Source organism: Parus major, chromosome 4 (assembly GCF_001522545.3).
Source record: "Parus major isolate Abel chromosome 4, Parus_major1.1, whole genome shotgun sequence".
NCBI classification, from domain to species: Eukaryota; Metazoa; Chordata; class Aves; order Passeriformes; family Paridae; genus Parus; species Parus major.
In genome coordinates, this window is record NC_031771.1 from 43,694,007 (window position 1) to 43,719,196 (window position 25,190).

The 25,190-nt window shown below is 37.6% G+C and overlaps 1 protein-coding gene across 3 annotated transcripts in view; it reads left to right on the top strand.

Annotated features, from left to right (window-relative positions):
* Positions 1-25,190, top strand: part of CORIN (corin, serine peptidase) — a 119,208-nt gene that overhangs the window by 48,985 nt on the left and 45,033 nt on the right. For all 3 annotated transcript variants that reach the window (XM_015625331.3, XM_015625334.3, XM_015625332.3), the window contains 2 exons: positions 13,568-13,749; positions 23,475-23,588. In XM_015625331.3, the coding sequence (XP_015480817.1) occupies positions 13,568-13,749; positions 23,475-23,588 (296 nt within the window). The remainder of the gene's footprint in view (positions 1-13,567; positions 13,750-23,474; positions 23,589-25,190) is intronic.

Here is a 25,190-nt window from a genome sequence, read left to right on the forward strand (position 1 = left end):
TTTTTTCTGTAATTAATAAAAAGGAAAAACCTAATAGTGTGATTTTCACTGAGGGCCTAAAGTAGGATGAAATATTAGGTCCAAAAAACAAATCCAGAAATATGTGTGGTGTCTTTTATTAACAGCTGTCAACAGTTTGGAAGAATTTCATTCATGTCCTCTTAGAAAATGGAAGAGACTCAATCTCTGTAGAGTAATAGATATCTGTCTGTCATGTTTAGTATAATCCATGAATGAGACAAGTGATGTGGTTATTTCCTTTTTCCTGTTTTTGTGAACTTCACTTGAAACTTATCCATGTTCTTTATTTCTCCTGCTGACAGTGAAATTAATTATATTTTAGCACAGTTATAACAGCTAAACTTATTAAAATAATAAGATGTTATAAAAACCCCCTACTTTTTAGAGTTAATTGAGGCTTTTGAAGTATTTAGGAGAAAAAGCTAACTGATCACAAGGATGTTGTTTACATAGCTAATTTTTGTTTTAAGGCTTTGAGCAGGAAGCTATCAGCATACATTTGAGTCGATATCTATTTCACAAAATCCATAATGGGTTTAATTGTGTATGAATGATGTATGGATATGTATGAGTTTGTATAGGCCTCCAATCCTCCACTGGCATGCTTCAATTTTGTTTTAATCCAGTTGATTTTGGCAACAAAAGCAAGTAAATATGCCAAGACAAAATAGCAGCTGCTAGGACCTCTGAGGGAAGGATTCTGTAGGTAGCCTGTGACCCAGACTTTATGCTTTTATGCTAGTCTTTTACGCTATCTTTTTATAATGCACCTGTATGAAATTATAGTTACACAGGGAACTTTGCCATTCTGCAGCTTTTAAGAAATGTTTAAATTTTACACATTTATGAAGTTAGCTTCAGAGTAATTTTTGAAGCAAAGGTATTGAGCAGCTCACCTGGAAGGACATTGAGAATCCTCTCTCATAAACCTATGAGAGATGCTTTCGTTGAAACTGGTGATATTTACCTTTAAACATTAAGCTACTGCACTGGTAACAATCATTTACCAGCTCTCCAAGGAACAAGGGGGGACAGTTTTCTCCCACCATCATGTTGTCTCTTTCTGTTGTTCTCATGACTCCATCCAGTGTAGTTCTTGCCATGACCCAGGTACATGGAGTGGAGGCTTCTTTCAGATGCTTCTAAGTGGCTAACAGTTCTTTCCTGAGTTTATAGTCCTGTCTTTGACATCCTGTGAAACTTCTTTATCCTCTTAATACACTTCCTTTTTGATGGTGCCTCTTTAGCCTAAGGAATTTAATATGACTCACAAAGGCTATTCCAGATGTTTTGGCAATAGTTGTTTGTCAAGGAGATCCAGAAGATTAGAATCTTAATTAAAACTAAAGCAGAGGCAATGTTCAGTAGGTGAAGTGATTTATACATAGAATGTTCGAAATCACATGTTTTTTGTTTTAAATGTCATGACTTGGCTTGCAGCCTGTCAGAATCCAGCAGACTAATTGTGTACAAAACCCCACACTGTTGTGAAATCTGTCTTTGAATATAACCTAGTCATAACCCAGTCTACAGGTTTTAAATCTGGTTATGGTCCATTGAAGTGCACTTGTGACTTTAACCACACAACCTTGGAGATCCAACTGATTGAAAACATGTATAGTCATATTTTGTCAAAAGGGAACACAAAAGTTAGAGAGTGTGATGATGTTGCAAATGCTTGCCCACATGAATAGTGTTCTCTGCCATTTTTTTTTTTTTTGTGTCTCGTTATTGTTGATTTAAAGCATTCTCTTCAGGAAATGGATATAAGTGTCACTGTTTAGAAGAAAAACTGAGGAATACACAGGGTCTGTGTTATTTGAAAAATCCCAGAACAGCAAAACAAATGAATAATTTTTTCTTTCATTTTGTTCTTTCTACCAGTTAATAACCTTCCAATAGCTGTAATTTAACAAATAGTTATAATAATGACTTTATGGTGTAACTTTTTTGATAAGTAAAATGTTGAGGATAGAGTTGCTAATGGCAGATAGTCAACATGTTGTGAAAAACATTTTGGAAGACTTTCCTATGCAATGTAAGTACTCAGTGCCAGCTCTGGTCTACCATCAAATTGATAGCACTCTATTTCAAGGTGAAGTAGAATTAATTTACAGCAACAAGGAAGTGAAGTGGTTGAGAGATGTAATACATTGGGTAGGGTTTCAAACTAGCACAACTGTCTGTTTAAGGTATCGGTAAAATAGCACTAGACAATTGCTGTGTGCTTTTGAAAGTGTTTATGTGCAGTAACAGATGTCATATGCAAAGTCATGATTGAAAACATGTTTTAGTGAGTGTACTGAACAGTCATGAATTTCTAAATTTAAGGAGACAGTGAATAAAATCAGGATGACTTGAAATGGAAAATTGAATAGGTAGTAAATAGATGCATGGAACAAAGAAAATCTACAATATGCAGATTCAAAAGTGATTAAGTATTTGTGCAGAAAAAGGATCAAAAAAACCCCAAAACCTCAAGCCCCAATTCCTGCTCTAAGGAAAGATAATTTTTCAAACCCCAAAATTTTATTTTTGCTGTCCTATAACATGTTCTTCATGACACATGAGTGAGATGTTTAGTTAAGAAACAGCTGGTTTACATCTGACTTCAAAGAAGAGAATGCTCACATTTCTCTGAAGTATTGGAGTGGCAATTCTTGGCAAGTCATCTTGCCAAGACATAAATGAAGAAACTTGAAGAAACAGATGTCACTCTAGAAATAGCATTTCTAGAGATATATTGTTCTTCTCAGTGCAGCCTGTATTGTTCCTAAATAATTTCATAGATATTGAGTTATAGTAATAATTTTGTCTGTTATTCATACAGCAGAAAACAACGTGCTAATGAAAAAATTATAGTCTGCATTGTCCCTCAGAACTCACACTACGAAGTCAACATGTTATGTTCATCACCTTAGGAGCCACTACTACTTTCTCCCAAGCCAAGACAGTAAAAAGGTGACAGAGTTTGCTTCTGCAAGGAATACTAGGGAAACATTGGTAATGATATGGCATGGGCCAAAATGCCTATATTTAAAGTTGACAAACATATCTTAGAGGACCCTTTCTGAGATACGTATAGTTTTTGAGGGAAAAAGATAAGAAAAAAACACCCCTTACCTTTTTTTTTTTGTATGCCTAAATAATGCCTTGGGCAAAAACAGAAGAAGAAACTGGGCTGCTTATGAAAAAGCACTCTGTAATCACCAAGAGTGCTCAAGTATTTGAACATTGAAACTTTAAATTTATTTTGGAAGTTGCTCTAATAAATACTAAACTCTTTTCCACATGGCTGTTAGAAGAAGGAAATAAAGTAATTAGAAGATAAAATGTCTCAGCTTATTTTAGTGCCCATCTTGTTAACAAATAGCTTATAAACCATCTGCACTCAAAACCTATTGAAGATGCCGTTAGTGAGACATACTTACCTCTCACAAGTTTTTCTCCTCTGTCAGAAGTTATTGTTGCCCTGTTGGAGACCCCAGTGGTAAGCACCAGGCTCACATGCTGGGCAGGGCAGTCAAACTAGAACTACAGGATTATTCAGGTGGGGAGGAGAGAAACTTCTGGAACTCTTCTAGTTCAGATCAGGACAAGCCTTAAAGATGAATGAAACTCCTCAGGGCCACTGTCAGTTGGGTTTTGAGTATCTCTGAGGATGGAGGTTTCACAACCCTTCTGGAGAGTGTATTCCAGACTACTGTTACATGAGAGATAATGCTATATAAAATGCTAGTGGTGCTGAAAGAATTAGTATTCTATTCTTCTGCTTGTTACTATCTCACCCACGTCTTTCCATGTCATGTCAAGAGTATTTTTTCATCTCCATGACAGATTGCATTTGGAAACTGATCTGAATTAAATCAGGAGTGACTGATGTTATCCATTGTGTAACAGCATGAAGTGCCGTGCTGGCACAAAGAAGTAGGAAAGAGAGGTGGGGAGAGGTTTTGGAACAGGCTTATGGGGGGTAGGACAGCTTCTTTAAATTGATGACATCTGCTCCTGCCAGATTTGTTTGTGAAACAATTTTAATGTGAACTTGAAGTAGCATGATAATGGCTTACATTGATAGTCTGCTTGACAGAGAAGATCTTTGAACATCAGTGAGTGAGAAATGTGTGTGTGATTCTTTAGGATTCCTGATAAGATGCAGCTAAGAGAGTTTTAACTTGGGTTGATTCTTGTGGTCTTCCTTTTGGCAATGCTGTGAAGTGCACAGGGAGACATGAGTTCTGGAAAACTGCATGAAAATAAGAGTACCTCTCACAGTCATCTGTGGAAATGGAAAGCAGTTCTTTAGATACAATATTGTTTTGGCTGCCTTTATTATTCTGAAGATAAAAATATTTAGAGAAGCTGTGCAGTGTATGATTTACTTCCAGTTAGTCCAGAATTCTTGTAGAAGTGCTGTGATTGAAATACTCGTGTGTGATTCAGAGACCTCCTGTTTTACTGTGCCAGCTTCTCTTTCCCAAGTGTGAACATTGTTTCCAAAAGTCAAAAAAGATCTTGTAACCTGGATTTTCAGGCATTTTAGGAGTCTTTTTTTTTTTTTTTTAAAAGAACTTTATATAAAGTAAACTAAATAAACAGTGTGTTCATCATTTGCATAATAAATACTAGTCAATAATTTTCAGAAATTTGACTTCATTTAGGAGTCATTTTGGCAGATAGTACAAGATTGTAAAAACAGCTCACAATCGTAGCAATATTCTTAATAACTTAATCAGTTAATTTAAACTGATTCATGGCTGAACTAAACCTCTAATGAATTAATTTAGTGTTTCTCTCCCATTTTCACTGTTGTCTTTGAATCAAGTGATGGGATTGGTAAGAGAAGTCTAGGAGGGTTGATTGCTTTAGTCAGGACAGATAATCTCAACTGATTATGATCATTGTACAAAACACACTGAAAATTTTTGATAGTTTTTTTTCTTTTCAATGCTCCATTGCAAAATTTATGCTTCTTTTGTACAGTGGCTGGGGACAGTGCGGCTGAACAGTGCCCAGAGAGAAAGGGGCCTGGGGGTACTGGTGACAGCTGGCTGAACATGAGCCAGCAATGTGTCCTGGTGGCCAAGATGGCCAATGGCATCCATCAGGAATAGTGTGGCCAACAGGAGCAGGGAGGTCATTCTCCCCCTGTACTGGGCACTGGTGAGGCCTCACCTGGAGTGCTGTGTCCAGTTCTGTCCCCTCAGTTCAGGAAGGACATTGAGACACTTGAGCACATCAGTCAATGAGGCTGATGAGGGGCTGGGAACACAAACCCTGTGAGGAATGACTGAGGGAGCTGGGGTTGTTGGGAGCCTGGAGAAAAGGAGACTCAGAGGTGACCTTATCACTCCACAGCTTCCTGAAGGCTGGTTGTAGGCAGGTGGGGTCAGTCTCTTTCTCCAAGCAGCAGCTGACAGAATGAGAGGACACAGTCTCAAGCTGTGCCAAGGGAAATATATGTTGGATATTAGGAAAAGGTTTTTTGCAGAAAGGGTGATAAAGTACTGGAATGGTCTGCGTGGGGAGGTGGTGGAGTCACATCCCTGGATGTATTTAAAAAAAAAGACTGGATGTGGCACTTGGTGCCATGGTTTAGTTGAGGTGTCAGGGTTGAGTTGGACTTGATGATCTTGAAGGTCTCTTCCAACCTGGTCATTCTGTGATTCTGTGTATACTTGAGAAGTTTCTGATTGTTATGGTATTATAAGCTCAACTTGTGATGTATTGTGCTATCATAGAAAGTGACTGAGGAGTCAGAGGGGATTTCTGAATTTGTTTCTTGCTGATTCATAGAATCATAAAATATCCTGGGTTGGAAGGTACCCACGAGGATCATGAAAGTCCAGCTCCTGGCCCTGCACAAGACCATCCCCAAGAGTCACACCATGTGCCTGAGAGAATTGTCCAAATGCTTCTTGAACTCTGCCAGGCTGGTGCTGTGACCACTTCCCTGAGGAGTGGTCACAGCACTGGAACAGTCTGTTCCAGTGCCAAACACCCTCTGGGGCAAGAACTTTTTCCTGATACCCAATCTAAACCTCCCCTGACTCAGCTTCATGCTGTTTCCTTGAATCCTGTCACTGATCACAAACTTGAAGAGATCATCATCTGCACCTCCACTTCCCCTCATGACAAAGCTGCAGACTGCGATGAGGTCTCCTCCTCTCAGTTTTCTCATCTCCACGCTGAACAGACCAAGTGTCCTCAGTCTCTTCAAATATGGGCTCCCCTCTAGACTCTTAATCGTCTTTATTGCCCTCCTTTGGATGCCCCCAATAGCTTAATGTCTTTCTTACATTGTGGCACCCTAAACTACACACAAGACTCAAAGTGAGGCTGCCCCAGTGCAGAGCAGAGCTGGACAATCCCCTCCCTTGCTGGGCTGGTGATGCTGTGTCTGATGTACCCCAGGACAGGATTGTTGCTTCTGACTGCCACAGCACACTGCTGACTCAGATGTGACTCCTTATTTTGGTCAAAATAGCTTATCTGGGTTTTATCTACAAAATAAATTATTACACTGACTAAAAGTTCTAACTTGCATTGTTGAGACTGTATGTGTCCATCCTTAAGGATATCAACACAGTTTGGCCACATTGTCTGAAGAGCATTGCTAATGTCTGAAAGAGATGTTAAATAAGTGATTGATGTAGAAGATGTAAAATTCAACAGCAGCTGCTGCTTCCTTTACTCATTTTTGGGTGGATAAAAAGAGTCTTTTTTAAATCAAATGGTATATTTGTATTTGTTCCCAGTTCCACTTTCACTGGAATCAGGAATTCATATTTCCCTCCTCAGTCTGAACAGCCTTCAGAGTTCTGTGGGAGCTTTTGTTAAGTATGGTACTCTTGGATATCAGATGTGCTCTAAGACTTTTGCAACTGTAAGTCTTTAGCTGTCTCTTTCTTGTTGCCATAAGATATGGCAACTATTAAGGAGTTGTTAATTTGGAATGTCATTCTTAGAGAAAAAAATTGCATGAACCCGCAGAAGACATTCTAGTCCAGCTTTTTCATCTGATTAGGTTTTGCCACTTTTCTGTTCTCATAGCCTTTAAACAGACTGTTCTTCCATGCTGCAGGCAATCCATTCAGTATCTCCATCTTTTTCATTCTCATTGTATAACTTGGGCTTTTTTCAGTCTCTTGGAAAGGGCAGTCCTCTTGTGGTTCATCTGTAGTTGCCAAGCTTCATGACAGCAAATGGGGTATTCATGAGTGTGCGAGTTAGAACTGGCCTTCTGCACTATGTGTAAATCCTTATACTGAGTCCCTGTAGGGCAGATGAATGGACACTTACCTGCAGTTCAGCCAATTAATGCAAGGCTGTAATCTTGTCTAAACAGCTGCAGCCATTATTCAGGCTCCCACCCAGGGAAACTGAGCTACTATTCCTTTTGCCAAGTTCACCTCTGAGGCCTTTTTTCTTCTTTAAGATGTTAGAAGTTTCTCAGATTGTGGGTCCTATCCTCTTACAGGTAATTTTGCATCTTTGTACTTATACACAGGAACGTGCTTTGAGAAAACACTATATGCATTTAAGCTAAAAAACTAGGTGGGAGGTAATTCCCACACTTTTAACACTGCTTTGAGTGTTACAAAGTTTTATATGGAATTGAGGTGTCATCCTTAAATGTTGCTGCATGGATCCAACACAATTTTGTCAAGTGAGATAATCATTAAAATTTAAAATAATCTTGCTTTCTATTCATATTTTATTATGCAAAGAAGCAAATTTCATATTTCAACCCTATCTAGAGATAAAATAGAAAATTCAAACTATCAAATGAACTTGCAATTTAGAGATGAAAACCAAATAATAAAAGATAAAAATACATCATTTTACTGATTGTGTGAAACATTAGCAGCCAATTTGTTTATAAATCCATGCATCAAGAAGTAATATTGAGAGGTTTATGAGTTTTTCTCATAAAACTATCAGTGACTGTGCTGTTTTCCATACTGGAGTACTGTGAGAGGGTACTGAGAAAGATTTCAAAAGAATGGTCACTCTAGAAAACTGTAATCCTGGGTGTGTGCTTTTGCTCTTCTGTAGAAACTTATTTTTCTGACATTTATATTCTCTGGAAGTCTTTATTGTTAGAATATCATGAAAAATATTAAAGACAATTGGAACTCACAAAGGCTGGTATGTGAGCTAATCACTTCAGTTTGTTTGATTTCAGGGCCGTAGAAATAAAGAGTTATCTCGGTTTTCTTCTTCCAGTAATTTCATCATGTTTCAGTTTGTCCATGTGCTCATCCTCCCTGCTCCAACAATCTCTCACAATTGTATTATCAGTTAATTTATTTTGCCCCAAGGCTGAGATCTATCCCCATTCTTAGCATGTGTGCCTGTGTATGAATGATACAGGAAAATATCCTACAGTTGTTTTTAACTTGTCTCAGTACCTGAATACAGCTTATTGTGTGGCCACAGAAGAAATTATCCTGAAACAAATGAAGGGATGAAGCTGGGGAAGGAACAGTAATGAGAACGAGCAGTAGCTGAAAATGTTCAGCAGTCTGCCTGCAGTCAGGTTGTTTATTGAGCCACAAATGTGACCTTTAGCAGATGCAGCCAACAATGGTGTGTTCTCAGAGTGATCTTCGTGCTGTATTTTCAGCTCTGGCATACCAACTTGGTTGTAAGCCTTTTGCAAATCATTTACCCTCTATTGTTTTAACATGTAAAATGGCAATAATAAATTTTTCAACAGGGCATGTCTAGAGCAGTGCTTTTACCAATGGAGATACTATTGTGAAGACACAAATAAATGCCACAGATAATAATGAGCACTAGATATAGTTTTGTATTTACCAGGTTGCAAGGGGAGCTCCTGCAGGATGGTTAATTGTTTATTTTATTTAATTTAATGGTTTTGTTGGCTCTAACAATTTCTACTTCTCCCTCTTCTGACATCTTATTCTTTCCTTGCCTGTATCCTTTTGGAGGACCCAATCAATTGCCAGATGAGAAAAAAGCACTTTTTTTGGATCACATTACTCTTCAGTTGAATCTGTTATTTGCCCTCTTATTATACAGCCTAAGAACAGCTCTTAAAAACAGCAAAACTGAAAGTAGCACAGAACCAGATCCAGGCATTCAGGAACCAAGCTGCATACAGGGCTGCTGCTTCCAGAAAAGACATGCCCTCAGTGTCTGCTGAGGCTGGGAGTCAGAGCCTTTAGCTAACTTGAATCTTGAGCTAACCTTAGAAAATGTGGTAACTTCTGCAGCAAGAGGAAAACAGTCACCATGAGGATCTTCCTTCTCCTTACCGCTTGTTGTAGTATATTTCTTTGATAACTTCTAATACTCGAAACAGCCACTTAAGAAACAGAGTCTACCGAGGAGCCCTGTGCATGGTAATGTGATTGGAAAGAAGAGAAGTATTAGAGAAGGAGTAAATTCTGAAAAAATTAGTCTAAAAGTGTAAAATATCTCTGTGTTATAAGGAGTAGGTCCCTGTAGGGTTATAATCAGGCAATTTGAGTTCAAATTTAAGTGAATGCTAGGTGATCGTTATGACAAGGAAGTCAGATCATCTTTTTCAGGCAGTGTTTAACCTCTTTGGGAACTTAAAATCACATAAGAGTATATGCTGTATTGAATATACCTGTTCAATGCATATTTAATATAAAACTTCTGATAAATAGCTTCTTCAGTGATGCCTTATGCAAATTTAAAACCCTTATATATTCTCTCTACCCTTAATGTGCTTTTCAATAAATGATAAAGAAGATTCTATCTCTTTTAGTGCCATACAGTCTTAATGTTGGTATTTCTGTGCAGCTGAGTTTACTGAAGCGTGCATTTTGAGTGTGGAGAAACCAACCACAGAGATAAAAATATGTCATATTTTCTTTCTTTCATCAAACTCCAGTTTCAGGAGTTTTTCTATTAATATCCTGAAGAGCAGAATCACATGTTAATATGTTATACCCTGCTTCCATGCCTGCCACTGGTGCAAATCAATTATGGTAAGATTTCCATACACCTGCCAGTTTATTTTTAAAATGATTGGTCTCTGAGTAGCTGTAAATAAGACTAATCAAGATAAAGACTTCTAATAATATTTTCATCTTTCAGCAGATTAAGCAATAAGTCAATAATAAACTTGATAATTATCCAGAAATATTTAATTTATGTAGCACACATGACTCAACATTGAAACTGGGCCAAATATTGCAGTAATTGCTGGATAATCCCATGTTTTCTGATTTGTCAGAGTTTTTTTAGAGACTACAAATTCTGCTTGGCTGGACATGGGAGAGAAAATAGAACAAGTCTCATGGATTGAGATATGGACAGGGAGAGATCACTCACCAACTACTGTCATAGGCAAAATGGATTCAACATGGGGAAAGTAATTTAATTTACTGCTGATCAAATCAGAGCAGAGTAATCAGAAAAGGACCTCCAAATCTTAAAAAAGCTTCCTCACATCCCTCTCCTTTTTCTGTGTTTAACTTTGGTCATGAATTCCCTACCTCCTGTCCCCTTAGAGGTGCAGGAGGATGGCAAGCGTGGGCTGCAGTCAATTCACCACACATAGTCACTGTCACTCCTTCCTTCTCAGGAGAAGGACTCCTCACACTCTTCCTCTGCTCCAGCATGGGGTCCCTCTTATGGGACACAGTCCTCCATGAACTTCTCCAGCATGAGTCCTTCCCGTGGGCTATCATTCTTCATGAACTGCTCCAGTGTGGTCCCTCCCACAGTGTACAGTCCTTCAGGAACTGGCTGCTCCAGTGTGGGTTCACCACAGGCTCACAAGTTCTGCCAGCAAACCTGCTCCAATGTGGGGTCCCACAGGGTCACAGCTTCCTTTGGGCATCCACCTATTCCAGAGTGAGGTCCTGCAGGGGTTGCAGGTGAATATTTTCACCACTGAGGACCTATATGGGCTGCAGGGGCACAGCTGCCTCATCATGGGCTGCCCCATGGGCTGCAGGGGAATCTCTGCTCCAGTGCCTGGAGCACCTCCTGCCTTCCTGCTGCATTGACATTTGTATTTACAGAGTTGCTTCTCTCCCATATTCTCACTCCTGTCTCTTGGTAGCAGTTGCCTTTGCACAGGATTTTTTCCCTGCCTCCTTAAATATTGCAGAGGTACAACTGCCATCACTGATGGGCTCAAACTTGGCCAGTGGTGGGTCTGTCTTGCATATGACTGGAGTTTGCTCTGTCAGACACAGGAGAAGCTTCTGGAAGCTTCTCACAGGAGCCACCCCTGTATTTCTCCCGCTACAAGAACCTTGCCATGCAAATCAGATACAATATCCAAACATTCACCTTGCAGCGTAATATTCAAGTGCTGGACTGCTTAATTTAAATAAATGAGGTGAGTTACATTTGTGGGTTTTTTCTCATATAGATGTAAAGAATTCAATGTGCAGATAGATCCTCTGAAAAAAAATTGCTCCTGACATTTTTAGAAGATACAACAATTACTCTTATGTGTAACTCTGGATAGTTATATTTTGATGTAACTTTTTAATATTATTCTTAAAATTTCAATTGAAATGAATGTTCAGTATGTTGACCGACCTCTGGAAACAAGGAACAATATAGATGGAAGTTTGCTATAGTTACATTTTAAGAAATTCACATACACATAATACTATTGCCTGATTGCTAAATGTCAGGCTATAGCTGAAATGTGGTGCTTTGAAAGATAATGATTTAGATGTGGGTCAGGAAAAACAGAGATCATATCAAATACTCCAGACTTGTATGAAACTTTGTCTGAGAGCCCTCAAGAACTCCTTATGTTTTGTTTTTTATTTGTTAGGGATTTTTTTCAAATAGCATTCCCATTCGTAGAAATCATGTGTACAGATTGGTTAACTGTGATAAACTGAAGTAGATCTCTGTCAAAGGCTTGTTAAAATCAATTAATGTCCCTAATAACACTTTTTTTTGAGAGCAAAAAATAAACTTAGCAGAATGTATTGTCTGAAAATTACTACTTGTGATCATTGAGTATGCTCCACTGCATCAGTGAATGAGGTAGAATCACTGCTTGCAATACTTTTCACTGTAATGCAGTTTTGTAGCATATTTTGTGGTTTTGTAAAAAATGATCAGAAAGTTAAATTAAGCTTATCAGATTGAATAAAATAAAGTGTTATTACTCACCAACAGGTCAAATCAGTACTCCATTTTAGCTTTGTGACATGTTATTTCTTACAGATATTTTGAAACTCAAGTGTCTTCTGTAGTAAGTAGCAGCATTTCTTTTGGCATTTTCTGTATTAGGGAGCTTCTGTCAAACCAGAAGTGTTATTAGTATATTGGCTAAGAAGGAATAGCTATAAAATGTTTGGAGACAGTCACTTGCCCTCTCAAATCCTCTTTATTTAAGGAGTTTCTCAGGCTCCAGACAGGAGGCAATGATGGCTGCTTAAGAGCTCTTATGCCCTTTCTTTCTCTCCATATAGAATAGGTACTGTAAAAAAAAAAAAAAAAAAGAAAAGTGTTCTAGGACATCTTTATCTGAAGACCCTTTACTAGTCAGATGAACTTAGTTTTCCAGCACAATGCGCAGAACTAGTAAGTGGCAGCTCTTCTCTCATCATATGGAACAATTCCTGTTTTTTTACACAGCCATATAGGTGATCTTTGGTGCAAAAATTTTCTGTCTTGCAACAGATCACAATAAAAAATTTGGTGAAAAGTATTGATTTAGAATATATATGTTTCTTTACAGACAGCAAATAATCTGCCATTCAGGAAGCTGCTAGAGACAATTTTAGAGATAAATTCCTTGACTTATTTCTGAGATAAGTTCAATACTTCAGCATATGAAGTGCATTGTGTAAAAGTCCTTAGCATTACATGGAGAATGTATCTCTAAAGACACCTTTTTTAAAAAGTAGTTCCAACCAGAGTATGTAATGAACTCGGTAACAACACTGGCAGCACACTTGTCTTTTTAGATACTAAGCAGAGAAAGTCAACCATACCAACTTAAGAATACTTACGCAAGTGAATATTTTGCTTTACACCAATCTCTTCATTAACATTGTAGTCAGTCAGCTCTGGCGGCTTTTTTATTCCTTTCTTGTGGTTGCTGCCATGTCACACAGTTGCTAAAAGTGTCGTGTTATTCTCTATACTGTATAATACTGTTATACTGTAAAATGAAACACTAAGTTAGTGTATTTTTGGGTACTATAGACTTCTTCAGTTCAGGCCACTTGTGACTGAACATGGAATTCTAGCCATGGTTTTGAGATGGGCAGGTACAACTGAGGGTCAGACATACAGAGAAAGACATATGTAGCGTATCAGGAAAAAGATCGTCTGTGGCATTATGAGTGGTTATGAATAAAGCACATTTTCATTTTGCAGAAGGTTCTGCAGTAATGTAGATATAAAGTGTTGAAAATTTAAACACTGTAAGGGTATGGGTGTAGCTCTGTAAAACACAAAATTTGCCAATAATGCTTATTACTATTTGCTCTTTCTAAAAAGTGTTCACAACCTACTAAAGTAATAATAATTTTTAATTTTTTTCTCTGTCTCTTTTGTTTAGTCGAGGCCTCTTGCCCTGCAGGACATTTTGTGAGGCAGCAAAAGAAGGCTGTGAACCAGTCCTGGGTATGGTAAATGCTTCTTGGCCAGACTTCTTGAAGTGCTCTCAATTCCAAAACAAAACTGAGAATGACACCACTACAAGGGTATGCTTCTCACCACACCAAGAAAAAGGAAAGCAGTGTATGTTTCCATTCTTAACTGTTATGCTGTGTTTATGAGTTTTCATTTAATAATGTATTTTCTTTCTGTGTAGAAAAAGCTTTGAGTTGAAAGTATTATTTCTTGTTCTATGTTCCATCTTATTACTGTGATAAAGTCTGGTTGTCAGTTGATTATAGTTTGCAGTGCTTTAATTGTTCAGGCTGATTTTTTTCAGATTTGATTTCTGTGTTGATCTGAGGCCTTTTTGTTTTACATCAAAAATTCTAAACTGTTTCAAGGAAAGAAGATTACTTTGGAGAAATGAATACAACCTGTTGACTTTTTGTTTGTTAGCTCTAGTAAATATGGGTTTGTTATTTGGAGTAGGAACCTGATACATAGGCCAGATTTCAAGTGTATCTCCTTTTTTTTTTTTGCAGTAAAAATGAGCCCAAAACTGATCAAGAGGTAAATTTCTCAAAAACCATGGTCTTTATACACTCACGCATAAAGTCATAGAATCATTTTTTATCTTGAAAAATATATTGAAGGTCATCTAGTCCAACTGTTAACTCAGCACTGCCAAATCCACCACTAAACCATGTCCTTAAGTGTCATGCTTATGCATCTTTTAGATACCTTCAGGGACGATGACTACACCACTTACCTGGGAAGCCTGTTCCAGTGGCTGACCAGCCTTCCCATGAAGAAATTTTTCCTCATATTCAATCTAAACCTCTCCTGGTGCTCCTTGAGGCTGTTTCCTCCTGTCATATTGCTTGTTGCTCACTGCCATCTTTATACAGCCTTCTTTCTGGCAGTTGTAAAGACTGATCAGGTCTCCCCTGAACCTTTTTTTTCTCCAGGCTAAATAACCCCAGATCCCTCACCACTCCTCATAAGGCTTGTGCTCTGTAGACCCTTCTCCAGCTCCATTGCCCTTCTCTAGACATGCTCCAGCACCTCAATGTCTTTCTTGTATTGAGGGCCCCAAACTAAACACAAAATTCCAGGTGTGGCTTCACCAGTGTCAAGTACAGCAGGGGACAATCACTGCCTGGTCCTGCTGGCCACACCATTGCTGACAGGCCAGGATGCCATTGACCTTCTTGGTCACCTGGCCATAAGCTGGCTCATGTTCAGCCAGCTGTTGACTGGCATTCCCAGGTCATTTTCCACTGGGCAGCTTTCCAGTCAGTCTCTAAAACCAAGGCATTTCCATCTCCTCAAAGGTGCTGTGTTCTCTAGATCCAAATCTAGAGGTGAGATCACACCTTTGAAAGCAGTAAGCCTGACTTTTTTCTCACTGACCCCATTGCTGGAGTTCCTTTGCTAGCATCTGAGACTCTGTTGTTGATATGCATTCTGTGAGATGAAGAGACTGAGGCTTGTACAGTCTATCTGTGGGTTCTAACTTTGTTAATGACTTCTGTGTGACAATAAACAGGAAAATATAGTATGATGAAAACTATTTTTCAATTTTTTATTAAAATCCCCCAAGAATTTATTTTTCAAAACTACATTAAAAGATCAGGGAGGTTATATGTTGTTTCTTTGAATGTTAGTTAATGGTACAATTAAAATAGTTCATGTGTGCTGGGCTACCTTCTTGCAATTCCTGAGCATACGTAATGATATTGCCTAAAATTATTAGACAAAGTCTTTTACCAGTTGGATTCTCTCCAGCTCTAATGGCACATTTTTTGAAGAGTAATGAAATAAAGGAGGCTGTTGTCCCCACCTAACTTCATCTGTGGGAAGTTTTGTATTGGCTGAGATAGGGAAAGCTCCAAAAGATTGTGTCTTGTTAAAATTGAATGATTTCCAGTTAAATTGAACAGTGTCCACAAATTTTTATGATAGAGTCCTGTGGTATTTTGTGCATGTTGCTGTTGTGAAATCTGCTGGGACCAGTGTCTTAAGTGTATTACAAAAATATATGATATCTATACTGAAAAAATTAGGTCTAATGGATCTCTCCAAATGGAAACAGTAAGCAAGTAATCATAAAATGCATATTCTTTTGCTGTAACTCAAATTCTCTATGTAAAATGGGAGTAGAAGTGTCCTTTTAGCTCACAGGGTGAGCTAAAATAGCCGTATGTTTGTTGTTGCCTTTGGTATCATAGGGATAACCATTTTAGAAATAAGAAGTACCATAATTTTGTCTTCATGGCAGGTTCAAATAACAATAAAGGTAAGAAGCTGTAGCATAAATATATACAGAAGTATGGTAAAGGCTTACACATTGAAGAGTAATTAGCCATGAGCAATAGGTGACTATCATATCATTAATTGAGCATGACCATAGAATGAGGTATAATTCTGAAAAAGCAACTGAATATTGAAGACCTGGATTTCCTGCCTGTGTGGTACATAAACTGAATATAAGGTATAATATATATATGCCTTTTAATTTTTGACAAATTATAGCTGGTCAGAGTGTTCAAAAACCCCACCAAATCTAAATAGCTGAACTTAGATTAAGCCAGAAGAGCTTTCTCACTTACGAAACTTCCATGTGGCTGAAATAATATATTTAGTATTGCTAGAGAAGGAGCTTTAAAGAATAGTGCCTGGTTATTGATTATTCCATGATCTGTATGGCAGAATTGGTATTAATCTGTAGTGAACTGCAGAAATTGCAGGTAAGTACACAGTGGAAGCTTGCTTTTTCTCACCAGGGGAAGAAATGTAGAGCCAATTGTGAGATTTTGCTGCTCCTTCCTGGCAGACTATGGAGACACTTATTGTTCTACTTATTGTCAGTTCTGACATCCTGTCAGTATTTGTTGTGTATGAAACAAAAGGGGTTTACAAAATTAAATTTTTCATTGTGCATGCTGCTTGGACATGAATGGCATGAATGGTTTTCATGTCTAAGGAGAGCCTATAACTGAACTGTCTTCAAGGATCTGCAGGGAGCCTACAAGAAAGATGGAGACAAGCTATTTACAAAAACATGTAGGGATAGGGCGAGGGGGAAGGGCTTCAAACTGAGAGTAGGTTTAGATTAGATATTAGGAAGAAAATCTTTACTGTGAGGATGGTGAGGCGCTGGAACAGATGGCCCAGAGAAGTTGTGGATGCCCCATGCCTGGAAGTGTTCAGGGCCAAGTTGGATGGGTCTGTGAGCAACCTGGTCTAGTGGAAGATGTCCTTGCCCATGCCAAGGGAGTTGGAATAAGATGCCTTCCAACCCAAGCTCTTCTACAATTCTATGATTCTATGACTGTCGAGAATATTTTGACTTTTATTTTTATTTAAAAGAATGGTTCTAATGTGATTCCTCTCTGACTGAAAAAGGTAAGAGTTTGGGTTCATAAGGCTGCTTCTACAGAAGTAAAATGTGCTGTTCTTGAATATTTATTTCTGCAGTTTGTATATTTTAAATATATATTGTATATAATTCTCTGACCACAGTAGAACCAAGGAACTGAGTCTGATTCTCTGCTCTAATCCCTTTTCATCTAGTGCTCAGCACAAACTCCTTTTTACACTTCTCAGGGTTCAGTTCAGTTGAAAATTTCAAGAGCATGTTCTTGGCATATGACTGCTTATTTCTCAGCTCTGTGGTTTCATTTGTGACTTGGTACTTCCAGATTACATGCAGTGAATCCTTCCCTGTCCACATATGCGTTACATATAATATGTTTTGTTTCATGTAATTTTCTTTTGTTTCTTTAGTTATATCTTTAGTTATATCCTGTGTTTATCAAAATTAAGGTCTGTTTGTTCCACAGATTCTTGTACTGTATCACCCAATCCCCCAATCCCAAACAAAACTTTCTCTTGATTTATCTTGTTTATTTTTGTCTGATTGTGGCTAAAAGCTCCATATCTTCCACATTTTCTGAACTGAAGATTATCACTCCACTAAAAAATCCTTGAATGTCATATTTCCAAGCCCTGTTGGAGAAAACAGGCTTGAGTCACGTTCTAGTTAGAATCCTGAATATTTATCTTGGGCACAATTAACAGTTTTCCTAAAAGATCTTTATTGGTTAGAATAGGGATTGTCTAGTGGATACATACTGTATCCACATCCCCATACACTAATGTGTCATAGCTAAGATTTATCTCTTTGTCTAAAAGTTAGCTCCACAAGCATTGGAAATTGAGTGTACAGTTCCACTGTGGGGAATCTATTATGAAATACATTCCTGATGTGAACACAGATGTAATGATTGTACTGGAAAATACAAGCCATGCCATTATAGTAAAAACATCTGAATGTTAAATGACTGAGTCATTCAGTCATTCTCTGAATCACAGAGAAAACTTTGCAGGTCTGAAGGCCAATGTCCTTCAGACTGATGTCTGTTTACACAAATGACAAATGAATACTCAGTAGATGAGAAAATCAGCTACCCTAATAATAATTGTATGAATTTATGTTTTGAGATTTAAGATAAGTGGTTGAACTGGTGTCACAGGTCCAACGAGCTATGAGCATGTAAGGGAGTGAGCAGGAGGCATTATCAGTCATCCACTCCACATGTAACCAATAATGCATTCTGGGGGGAAGGAATCACAGAAACCTTCCTGAGGACTGTTATTCATATCCCTGCTCACAGAAAAATTTCAGCTCTTCTTTTATCTCTCTCTCAACTAGCAATGCTTGTTATGCTGTTTTATTTGCTTTGACGAGCCAACATTACGGCTGCTGTTAAACCCATGGCAGAAAAAATGCCCAGAAGCTTGAATGAGAAGTAAAGCAACACAGTAATCTGATTTAGATTAACATGGAGCTCTCAGAAGAGCCCTCAAGTTATTTTTCTCTTAATTTGAATTGTTAAATGTTTTCAAAAGCAGCAGTGAATATGATACTTCTACTGTTTATACAACGAAACTATGTAAATAACAGTATAGAATCATGAGACATTGTTCACTTTTGTTTTTTTTTTGCTAAAGAGGCATTACAAATGAATGTATTTTTCTGTTAAAAAAGTGGTGCACAAGTAGCCTGAACTGCACTTCATTGCCATGAGATTTGTGGTTGGAAGGGACCTTAAAGATCATCTTATTCCAGCCCCTCTGCCATGGTCAGGCACACCTTCCCCTAGACCAGGCTGCTCAGAGCCCCATCCACCCTGACCTTGAACACTTCCAGGGAGGAGGCATCCACAGCTTCTCTGGGCCATCTGTTCCAGTGCCTCACCACCCTCAATATAAAGATTTTCTTCCTAATATCTAATCTAAATCTACCCTCTTTCAGGTTGAAGCCATTCCCCTTGTCTAATCGCTACATGCTCCTGTAAAATGTTCTTCTCCATCTTTCTTGTAGGCTCAAGTATTGGAAGGCTGCAATTAGGTCACCCCTAGCTTCATTCAAATATCTGATTGCAACAGGTATTTACTTTTCTATAGGCAATGCAATTATATACATCCAATAGATAATTTTTCTGAGAGAAAGCTTTTAAAATCAGGAAGACATTATCTTTTTTTTCGTGTCCTTGCATTTGCTTGATGAAGTGAAAAGGAGAGAGAGATAGTTTGTGTATGTATGACATTGATGCTGAACAGCTGTGAAAACAGCAATAGTGGAATAATTTTTTGAGGCAAACAAAATGTTTTTCAGGATTGTTGTGATGTTTCATGTGAAGAACCACGCATGGCTGATTAAACTATCTCCCCCACCAAATCACTCTTTAATTCTATTGATCCTGCATTATGGTTTCTTGTGTTCTGTGACTTTTATTCTCCTATTCTGTGTTCCTGATTTTTGCCTGTTTCTTTTCCAACTTGGAGTTTCTTTTGTGGCCTTTTTAGGCCACATCACTTGAGTGAAAGAAAAAGGTCTTTTGTCTTTTTTCTCCCACAGGATTTTGCATCCTAAGGAAATAGAGAAATGAACAATTTCACAGGGGTAAGGAGTTGCCAGCTTTTCTAATTCTATGATTGTGATCATAGTATCAAAACTTTCTAGAACTGACAGCAACAAGATGCATACATTGTACTGCAGGCTACATACATGGTATAGGGAGCAGGTGATGAAAATCTAAAAGTGAGAGAATCCAGGGATTCCTCTGTGTTCCATTGTGTTACTCTAACTATATTGGGTAAGAGAAAAAGTCTGTCTGTCTTGCAATTCTGACTCCAAAAGCTGACAAAATGAAATGCCCAGAAAAGGAGAACAGGCCAAGACTATGTGGCAGTACTTTTCCAAATACTCCTGCGTTTTCCATCTGCTTCAGATTCAATAATTTTTCTGTAGTTTCTGACCTGCCATAGATTTTATTCTATTAAAAAAATAGAATTACCCTTTGTTACATGAGTCTATGTATGATTTTACTATCATGTTCTAAAATGTTACAGCTTGTCAATGTATTGCATGAAGAGCACTTCCTGTTGGTTGTTTTAATGCCTGTTACTTCTTCCATAGCATTAGATAGTAAATGTGGTCTCCTCTTTGCTTTTTTAGAAAAAATGGACAGCACTTTCCATGGTCATTTTCACAGATGTAGAATGCTTTATCTGTTGCTATACCTTGAAATGCAACCAGATGTCAGTCTTGAGGATGGTAAAATAGTGTTTGTTTCAGTCTGTGCTCTCTGCAGTTTTCCAGGGACCTTTCCACATAATCTTCTGTAGATGACATTCCAGTAATCTGGCTGGAAAGTACAGCACATAACTGGTCTTGCCTCCTCAAAGTCACTTTTGATAGTATACCAAACACAGGTAAAATAAAATATTTTTTTCTGCCACTGGTGTTTAGTCTAGGATTTTGGAAGCAATTCCAGATTGTAAACCTTTCTGGGTAAGGACGAAAACAAGCAAGTTTCTCTATTAGCAAGGATTGCTTCCATTTTATTTGGGCTCATTTTACGTAACATTTTGAATTCTTCAGGAATTTGGGTGTGTGTATATTTGCATGACTTTTTAATAAATGGGTAAATTATTTACAGAGGTATCAGTAATTAATATTTCCCAGCATTTTTCTTTAGAATAACATTTTTGCCATTTGTAATAATTTTTGAGGAGAATGGTCTGTATTTTTTCCTATTTCAGACATATATTTAAGGTATTATTTCTTCTTCTGCTTCTGCTTTATTTCGAACACTTACATTGTTTCTGAGTATGCAGCCTGTGTTCAGTAAGGTGTTGCAAATGGTTGCATATCTAAATCCACTGGGTTCCAGATCACACACTAAAATTTAATGTTCAACAGAGGTGTTTGTTTTACAGCATTAGAGAAGGCTTTTATAATTTCCATTGAAATCTAATTTTTGGAGGTAGGATGGAATGGTCAGCCTATGGAAAACTTCTTGCACAAGCTTGGTAAATTACATTCATTGGAGGTACTGTTCACAGTGTCTGTGCTCTCCTTGCCCTGAACACTGCACTGACTGGACCAAACATACCCAGTCATCACCTATTAGAAGACTGCAAGAGATGAGATTAAAATTTCTAAGGATTCCTTCTGATTGCTGCTGGATGCTAAAACTGCGATAAAACTAATTTCACTCTTCCTCTTGCTTTTGTATAACATACAAGATAATCAGGAAAATGTTCAGTTTAGGTGTGCAGAAATGGAGAAGCGGTTTGGAACAGAACAAGACAGAGATATATTAAGGAGGCAGAGGCAGGATGACTTCTAAGTGCTTCAACACACTTTTGTTCACAGCCCAGAAATGAATATAGGATCCTGGAATCTTTTCTGGTCTGTAAGAAAAATTATCAGATATTCCTGCTGTTAACAGATAGAAGTCCATTACTCCAGCTATCTTAGTACCATCTCTGTACTGATGGAGATCTCCATCAAAGCAAATCAAGATGGTTCCTTTTGAGCTATTTATGCTCTTTTCCTTTTTAAACATCAAGGAAATTGTGTAAAAGCCAAGTTACAAGAATGTCAGATTACCAATCAGTTAAAGGTGCCTTTCTAACCTCTAAAAGCCTTTCTTGTATGATGAATTACAAAATATTGATTATGCTATCATACTGTATTTTTACCTGACATCATTATTTGTGGGATATACACTGGTGTCCAGGGAACTAGTACTTCCATACCCGGGAAGTCTGTTGTGTCTAGAGGCCCCTGTAGAGCTTAGTGACTGCAGAAATCAGGAAGTGCTTTGTACAGGGCAGGGAACTGGAGGAATAAAAAGATGGGCTTATGAGAAAGTGTGATATTATCATATGAAATGAGATTTTTACCCTGTCACTATTGCAGTGACAATGTTGAACAAGGCACTTGAATAAAAATTTTCTCTACTGTTCTTTGAACACTTCTGTCTAACTGGGCTCTTCATTTCTATAGCTGGAGTTTATTTGCAGTTGAGACATCTGCAGCTACAAGTAAAGGCAACAAGAGCTATTCTTTGAACATGTGAAATAACATCAGTCTTTACTCTCCAAAAAAAAAATCACATGCTGATTTTTGTGTCTTAGATGTAATTATTCATTACTTCTGAGAATTTTCACCTTAATATCTCATTGCATCATTTTTCCTTCTATAAAATGAGACCATGAATGTTATCTAACCTCATGTTTGTCTTAGGGCTATTGTATTTTGCAGTTCATAATACCCTTCCAAAACTGGTAGAATACAAGTGAGGCTGTAACTGTTCAGTTAGAGGTTAGGAAATGTGTCCAGCCACAAAATGGGAGGGAACCTACTGAAGAACACATTGTAAGGGTGTGCAGAATGATGATGCTGGTGGTTTTGCACTACCTTGTTTCTGATGAAGAGTCACAAACATTAAATGGCACAAACTAGTTGAAGATTTTTGGTTTAAAGTCTCTTAGTATTTTGGGCACCTTTCCATAAAGTTAGAGACCTCCTTTAAAATACATTGCATAAGCAGCTTTCAATAACCATGTCACATTTACACAACTAGAAAATTATGTTTGTATTGCAAAATCAAAATGATTTTCTGTCCAAGTGGGCAGTACACCCAGGAATGTCATATAAAAGATTTTGAGATTATTCCTAAGTTCTTATTACAAATTTTCCATAAGGAGTGTGTATTTCAGTTAACTAAGTCTAAGTTTGCCCTGTTTCTTGAGGATGGTAAAATAATAGTGAGACTTAGAAAAGAATGTAAGTATGTTGAAAAAAAAATAATCTCTTGCTGACAAAATATAAAACTAATAATGAAAGTTCTGAGACTGTGTGTGTTTGTGTGCACAGACATTGCCATAATGTGATAGAAAAGACTGCTATTCTAGGACCAGAAGTAAAATTAAAAATTTAGATAAATAGTTGAATGTGCAGCCAGTGCAAGCTGGAGCTATTTGTCATTTTTGAAAAACACTGGAAAAGCATGTCCAGTGCTAAGTGATACCTCACAGTATCCACTGTATACCTGTCAGTTTGGCAAACTGTGAAGAATACCAAAGGGCTATACAGTAAAGCCAATATTAAGCAGAAATCGTTATATTTTTGTAGATATATTCCACATGAGCACATAAGGCTCCTTCCTTCATCCCAGGGGCAGATTTAACAGGTGTAATAGTCTTTTCATGACTGTCTGTTGTGGTCTATTAAAATGGGTCATTAACTGGTAGAACTTTTAAATGTCTTTGTTCTATCTCAAAAATTGAGATTTTTTTCTTTTAGGTTTTCCTTTTGACCTTCTTGCATTCAGTGACATTCCTCTGAGAGCTCTCCTAATGTTTTCCAAATTGAAAATATATTTCAGTCCCTGTGGGAAGTATTAAATATCAGTTTAACATTTCTAAGACTCTAGTAGAACTAATTTTGTATTGTTGATGCTAATGGTTTTTTTCTACATTCTGTCTTTTCTGCTCTCTTGTAGCACTGTGTGGAGGAGAGGAGAGTTTTTTGTGTGCCAGTGGGATCTGCATCCCAGGGAAACTGCAGTGTAATGGCTACAACGACTGTGATGATTGGAGTGATGAGGTCCATTGTAGTAAGTTTCTTAAACCTTTGTTTAACATAAACGTTCGTTCTGCTGAAGTACTGTATCCATGCAGGGAAGCTGGAAACTGAAGCAGGCTATTGGCACAGAACAGGAGCTTTGCATAACGTTTGCATATATTGACATTCAGACTCTGTCAATTGCTGTGGACTATGTTTATCTTTGGTCACTCAGGCCAAAGCATGTGCTTTTGATCTATCAAATTTTATGCCTTGGGGCAGATATTCTGCAAGGAGCTACATGGGAATAAGTAGTATTGTTTTTTCGTGTTTTTTCTTTTTTTTTTAATGGATCAATAGTGTGCATCAGAAAGGAGCACTTCTGATAATCAACTGAATACTGTCAGTTGTAGCATTATCCTGATCCTTGCCATTGATTTTGGAGTAGATGCAAGACCATCTGTTTAGAAAGTTCTCATGGTCTCAACCCTGGATGCGATTTATTTAAATTAGTTCTAGTGTGTGCTGCAGTAGAATGTACATACATGACTGCTTAATTTGTAACATATTTGTCTGTGGTAGGTGCATATCTTTAGAGCTCCTATGTGTTTTCTGTGTTAACAAAACACCTTGGACTACAAACACCTTTAGAAAAGCAAAGAAAATGTACAGTAAGAAAGCAATGAGAAGGCAAGAAGAAAAAGAACAGAGGAAAATGTGAAAAAATTAATAAATAAGGGCTATAGCAGGACATGATGCCACAAAACAGAATTTCTCATTCAGACTTTGACAAATGTCAGACTGTGCAATTTGCACTCAACTCAGAAGATTCTTTTTAGTGATTTAAGAGCCTGGGCATTCCAAAACTCACAAAGCTGCTTTTAAGGAAGTTGTTGTTAGATTTTATCTGGGATACTCCAAGCAATAAAGAAGGACAGCAATTTCCTCCTGTTCTCAATATGAATAAAACTAGAGCTTACTTTTCCTTTAATAGCCTACAATTCATTCAGTGGAGGTTGAGATAATGTCTATTATATGAAGAGTATTGTATATTTTTATTTTCCAATTTTCCTGTCAGCATTAGCTTTAGATTTAAAGTAAGCTTAAAAATTTAAAAATGCCTATGAGACTGTGGCTCTCAAGTTCTGTTAGAAATGGGAAAAGAAGAAATTAGTAGTAAAAGAATAAATATATTACATGTTTTGAAAAAACAAGCATAAATTTCAAGAGCTAAGATTCCCTTTGAGAGGACGCCTGTCTGTTTAACGACACAGGGTTTATATGAGAGGATGTCTTTCATTAGGATGCTTGACAAGAATTGAGGAGAGGGTGTGGAGGTCAAATAAGACTTTCCTGAATTACATAGCAGAAAGAGCAAAACTGAAAGAAGACCTATTTGACGGAAAGCTTTTCTGATAAAAATGCTGTGTTTCTTGCAGTCCTTTCCCCTCTCAATATCTCAAGTCACATCATTAAATTTTAGAATAGGTTACTCAGAGTCCCATCAAACCTGACTTTGAGTATTTCCAGGAATGGGGTGTCTGTCTACCATTTCTCTGGGTAACCTGTTCCAGTGTTTCACCATCCTCAATGTAAAACATTTATTCTTTTTATCTAGTCTAAAAATACCCTCTTTTAAAACTATTACTCCTCG